Below are 6060 nucleotides of genomic sequence, written 5' to 3'. Positions count from 1 at the left end.
GTATCACCACTTCCTAATATGGCAGGATGTATGCCAGACATGGGGAAATAGTTAAGCCACAACCAATAGAAGTGGCACAGGACACTTCAGAAGTTGTTCTGAATGTTCAGAAGAAGTGTAAGACATTTCAACTGTGACCAAGACGGGACATTTATGAAGGTATTTTCTCATTATTTTGTTCTGTGCAGGCATAAAGCTGTTAAGCTTGTTTTTTTGACCAGAGAATTTATTATGTTTTAATGATATGTTGAAAAACTAAATATAACATCAGTAACATTAAATTTGAATGCATTTTCAAGAACATTTTCCAATTCCATTTTTAAATTCTTTGTTTATATGCAATTAAAGACACACATGATTTTCCTACTTCAGTGAAACATTCTGAACTCTATAACAATCAAGACAAATTCCACACTATGAAAAGCAAGTCAAGTGTCAACTATTAGACAATTATTTAAAGATTGTAGATTATATTGTGTACATTGTGTTATTGTGATGATTTACTGGCATACGCGTATATAATACTGTTCTTTTATTCCTCTGAAAAGTAAGAATTTGTGTTTGTGTGAATTTGGTTCAGACGTTTGTGGTCCCTGATGTCTTTTCTGCAGACGCGTCTTTCTTAATGATCACTCGACTGCTGCCAGTGGGTCAAACTGTAATTTCCCCACCTGAAAGAAAAGCTCTGAGTTTGATTTTGTGTTTGTGTTTTGCAGGCACTCAGGAGAAAAAGTCATGAAGTTTCTCGTGTTTGTCCTGTTAGTATCTCAGTGCTCGGCGCTCACCAGTCAACAGTGTCACCACTGTGAACAAACATCCTGCGACTGCTCGAGCCAAAACCTTCGAGAAGTCCCTGCAGCCGCTTCAAAACTCATCACTGAGCTCGATCTCTCTTTAAACGCACTGGAGACGATAACGAAAGATGACTTTCTTTCATATGCCGCTTTGAGGGCTTTGTTCGTGAATAACAACAGGATCAAAACCATCCATGAAGACGCATTTCACCCACTGACTCATTTGGAGAAACTGGACTTGTCCTCAAACCAGTTGGAGACTTTGTCTTCTGGTTGGTTTCAGAACCTGACTTCTCTCCACTACTTGAATCTTTTGGGAAACAAATATTCAACACTTGGTCAGGGAAACCTTTTCCTGCCACTGAGGAGCTTGAAGACCCTCCATTTTGGAGGACCTTTCCTTCAGTCTGTCAGTAAAAGGGATTTTTCTGGCCTTTTTGGTCTTGAGGAACTTGTTTTTGAAGGAAATCATCTGCAAGTGTTTAACAGAGGGAGTCTGAGACAAATTGGACCCATTAGCCATGTAACACTTAGTCTCAATGGAGTATTTCACAGAGATTTAGCAGTAGTACGAGCTATATTGTTAGACGTTGTTCATCCAAACACAACAGTGACATTCACTGACACACAGTTTAACAAAAGTTTGCAAATGTTCCCACTTCACGTGGCCATCGAGCGTGGTGCTACAGGTCTTAGTTTCAAAAATGTGAACATGTCTGTGTCAGCTTGTGTACAACTTGTGAATATTTTGTCGGGCTCTGATCTGACTTTTTTTGCCATTGAAGATTCTCACATCTTCAAAAATGAAGAGGAAGTCCGTCTGCATCACATAAGCCTAAACAGCTTGGATGTCATCGTCTTCAAAAACATTGATATTCATTCATTCTACAGATTTCCTGCCCTGAATTTCTTAAACAGTATGATGAAACCAGTAAGAAGGACATCTATGATAAACACTATGTTGTTTGCCATTCCTTGTCAATCCATTATTCATTTCACAAACCTGGAGGTTTTGGACATCAGTGACAACATAATCGGAGATTTGGCACTTATGGAAATGATGTGTTATGGAAAGGAGGATGTCCTTCTAAATCTCCGCACACTCAACATCAGCAGAAATCGTTTGTTTTTAATCAACAGCAAACTCTTCACTAGACTAGAAAAGCTGGAAAACCTCGACATGAGTAGAAACTCATTTGACAGCATGCCTTCGACTTGTTCCTGGCCAGCAAGTCTCAAGTTCTTAAACCTTTCGTCAACTTCTCTTCCTGAGGTGACATCCTGCCTACCACAGAGCCTACAGATCCTTGATTTATCCAGAAATAAACTGACTGTCTTTAGCATTGAGTTGCCGCTTCTCAAAGAGCTGTACATCTCTGGCAACAAGCTTGGAAATCTCCCAGATGGGCATTTATATGTCAGCCTCGCAGTTCTCTCCATTCAAGACAACAACTTGGCCAAATTCAGCAGTAAAAACCTGCATGATTACCAGAGCCTGAGGGTCCTGGAAGCTGCTGGCAACCCTTACGTCTGTTCATGTGACTTTGTAGGTTTCGTGACAAATGACTTGATGAACCACAAAACTGTAGTTAGACATGACTTAAAGTCTTACATCTGTGACTCTCCCGATGCAGTGAGGGGGGAGAGAGTGTCAGACGTGAAGCTGTCAGTGTTTGAGTGCCACACAGCTTTAGCGATTTCTTTGCTCTGCTTAGGCATCCTGGTGCTGTGTGTGCTCATTGCAGGTCTGTGTTATAAGTTCAGCGTTGTGTGGTACATGAAGATGACCTGGGCATGGCTAAAAGCAAAGAGAAAGCCAAAGTTGAAGAAGGGAGTGCTCCAGTACGATGCCTTTGTGTCCTACAGTGAAATGGACTCCGGCTGGGTGGAGGCGCATCTGATCCCGGCCCTGGAGCAGTCGGAACCGCCCCTCCGACTCTGCCTCCACAAGAGAGACTTTGTTCCCGGAGGATGGATCGTAGACAACATCATGGATGCTATAGAGAAGAGTCACAGAACGCTCTTCGTCCTCTCCCAGAACTTTGTCAGAAGCGAGTGGTGCAAGTACGAGCTTGACTACACCCATTTTAGATTGTTTGATCAAAACGATGACGCAGTTGTGCTGATTCTACTGGAGCCCATTGACAAAAATAACATCCCCAAAAAGTTCATCAGGCTGCGGAAAGTGATGAACTCCAGGACGTACCTGGAGTGGCCTGATGATGAAGATCAGATCCCAGCGTTCTGGCAAAGTCTGAGAACAGCGATCGAAACACCTGAAATTGACGATACAAACAATCTATAAAAGCACTTATAGTTAGAAATATTAAAATGAGTGTACATTCAAATTATGTTTTCTGAGTGCTACAATGTCAGTGATTTTATGCTATGAATACAGTGTAACATACTACTTTTATCTTTTAGTATCTTATTTTAACAAAATTAATATGAAAAGTTATGATCTAATTTTTTTTAAGTCGAATGTAATTTAGTAAATCTTTTTTAATAATTCCATTTTCTCAGCTGACTCACTTCAATTTAATTCCTTTTAATTTACAGGACAGGAGATTGTATACATATAATGTTGCAGTTTAAAAAAATACCTGCATTTGCATTTCTGAAATCCTCTGATTTAATTTCATCCAGTTATTGTGCCAATTGTGTTTGAAATGAAATGTAAATTCTTCCTGCAAATATGCTTTTCTCTATATTTTATAACAGTAGATTTATTTTCTATATGAATGTATGCACACAAACCATGTACATACATGGATATACACATGTAGGTTTACATAATAAGTAAAGTGAGATAGTCAGTAGTCTTTTACTGGTCATAATTGTTTTATACAGGTCATTCCTACTATTCAGTTTGAAGGTAGTAAAGTTTTAAAAACAAAAAGAGGCAGATTTTCAATGATTTTTTGATTTTATCTGAAAGACGATTTATTAAACTGTTACAGAAACAAACTCACAAAGCCCACAACATTATTCTATAACAATTTTGCCCAAATTCTCCTCCCTGTTATAGGACAATCTCATCTCTGTGTCTAAGTGTTCAATGTACAGTCAGTCTTATATTTTTGTAAATATGAAAGGGAAAAATGTCCCTGACTTTGCTCAAATATAGTTTTCAGAGTGTGATAAACAAGTATTTTCAAAGAAAAAGATTTATTTTGATATTTGATGTAATTTTAATTCATGTCTTTGAGATTAAAAAGAACTTTTATTAAAATGTAATCACATTTTTTAAATTATTCCATTCTGTTAATTTTCTCCCTTCAATTAACAGCAAAGATATGTATAATATTTTTTTATTTTATTTAGTTAATTTTAAAATAACACAGGTAAAACGGGGTGCACAGAGGAGAAACAGTGGACAGGATATGACATCACGTCCCAGTCATTCTTAATTCACCGTTTTATCAAAGGTTTGCATGTTTCTAACATCTATTAATTAAAAATGGAAAAATAATAACTTTTTAAAAACATTACTACTGAACTTCTTTAAATTTCCTTTTTACATGAAGACCTGTAGCTTTTGAGTTTGTTACCAAAGGCCATACGTATAAGCAAGTAAAGATTTTATGATGACTTCATTTTTATTTATCATAACTAAATATTAAAGAATGACAACTGACAATAATTGCCATTTATCTTGTACAAACATCTATTGTATGTATGTCATAGAAAGTGGTCTAAAATCTTTAGTTTGCATGTGTGCTTTTTATAATGAATATAACATGTTAGACAAATACAAAGTTACTGTGTTTGTTTTGCGTGTCTATGTGCTTGTGTGCCTAAAAGCGTGTGTAATTCTTTGTCAGCCTCTTGAGAGCTGACATATTGCTGCTATTGATCTTTAGCCCTAAAATCAACACAGAAGCCTGGATACTGATGACAGGCAGACCAGGGGAGTCAGGGTGTCCTGATAACACACACACACACATTAAATAATGCTCTACATGCACATATAAACAGAAGCAAGACACGTATATACAATGTTACAGTGCAAACCAGGTCAAATTGGCCTTAATCTGTGAGACAACTGCAATTATTGTGCAGTTTTCTGTGAAGAGTGTATTTCCTTTTTGATTTCAAAAATTCAAGTTTCAGTTTAAACTTTATCTGTAAGTACCAACTTAGAGCATATTGCAAAACTTAATTTTTGTTGTCTTTGTTTTTCTCTTTGTGTTTTTAAAGGAGTCTTGTTCTGAAGCAGTACCAGCCTGGTTCATAGACACAGACTAAGCCTAAGTCAATAATCAGTAACAATCTCCACTGATTAAAGCTTTTAGTCCAAGACTAGCCTTAATCCATGTCTGGGGAACTAATGATGCATGAGTTAAGTTTTAAGTTAGAAAAGCACATGGGTTTATGTTGGTAGCTTTTTGGAAAAACAGCACTGAAAACAAACCTACTTTTGTCTTTGTGGCCATTATTTTAGGTCTATGTCAAACCGAGAGGCTGAACGGCATTTTATGGACTTCACAATTGGTGGTGCAGGTCTTTAAAACGTTACTTTAAAACTATGTGATATGACATCTGGTATCTGAATATCTATTTTAAAATCTTTTTGAATGAATAAGCTCAGGAGGCCAAATCCCGACACAAACCAGGGAAGTTGTAAATCATAGAAAGATGGTGCAACACCGTAGAGTTTGTAGTTTTTGTATATTGACAATAAATGATAAAGTATCTCCTCCCTGTCAGCTTTAATTGGTTGAGTGGTTTTATACCATGAGATGCTAACAGCTAACCTGCTTATCAGTTTATTCCTTGAGGGCACTCTGATTTTCTCTGTTTTACCCTCCAAGTCAACCAGCGGCCGATGGCGCGTTACTTGGGTGCTTTAAAGAATATTACACTGTGTCGTTCGTTAGGGAGAGTGTGTCTGGCCAGCCTGTGTGTTAGCCTGCTGTCGTAGGGGGCATGTGGTGGGCTGATGGGGGTTCAAAGTGTTCCCCTTTAAAAGTCAAAACAGCATGTGATTTGATTTCATGCTCTTTTATCCTTTAACTAGCCTGATAACAGGGACGGAAAAAGGCAATGATGTGTTTGTGTCCGCGTCTGGATAACAAATCTCCATCATCCCCTAGCAGAGGGTCCATTAGCTTCGGCCCCCCTCCCCGGTTGCCCAGTGATAAAGTAAACAATGTGTGTTTGACCAATCCCGCGCGCAAATATTTGTCCTGGAAGCTGCCTCATCCGACGCCAGTCACACACACGCCTACTGGCGTGTGCGGAGGTATATATACAGGGCCGGTCC

The 6060-nt window shown here is 38.3% G+C and overlaps 1 protein-coding gene across 1 annotated transcript; it reads left to right on the top strand.

Moving 5' to 3' along the window:
* LOC146667801 (toll-like receptor 2) lies at positions 1 to 3605 on the top strand. The gene has a single exon (XM_085409483.1). It carries the CDS (start codon positions 736 to 738, stop codon positions 3097 to 3099), a length of 2364 nt encoding a protein of 787 aa, XP_085265609.1. The 5' UTR covers positions 1 to 735; the 3' UTR covers positions 3100 to 3605.
* The last annotated feature ends 2455 nt before the right edge of the window (positions 3606 to 6060 follow it).

Source organism: Rhamphochromis longiceps, linkage group LG6 (genome assembly GCF_057381845.1).
Source record: "Rhamphochromis longiceps isolate RC_006_pf linkage group LG6, R_longiceps_female_GT1.1, whole genome shotgun sequence".
Lineage (NCBI taxonomy): Eukaryota > Metazoa > Chordata > Actinopteri > Cichliformes > Cichlidae > Rhamphochromis > Rhamphochromis longiceps.
The sequence above is the reverse complement of the archived record's forward strand: the minus strand, read 5'-3'. Positions and strand labels throughout refer to the sequence as shown.

What these genes read in the sequence shown, in the direction of transcription:
- LOC146667801 (XM_085409483.1), top strand. Translation starts at nt 736, where the DNA reads ATGAAGTTTCTCGTGTTTGTCCTGTTAGTATCTCAGTGCTCGGCGCTC.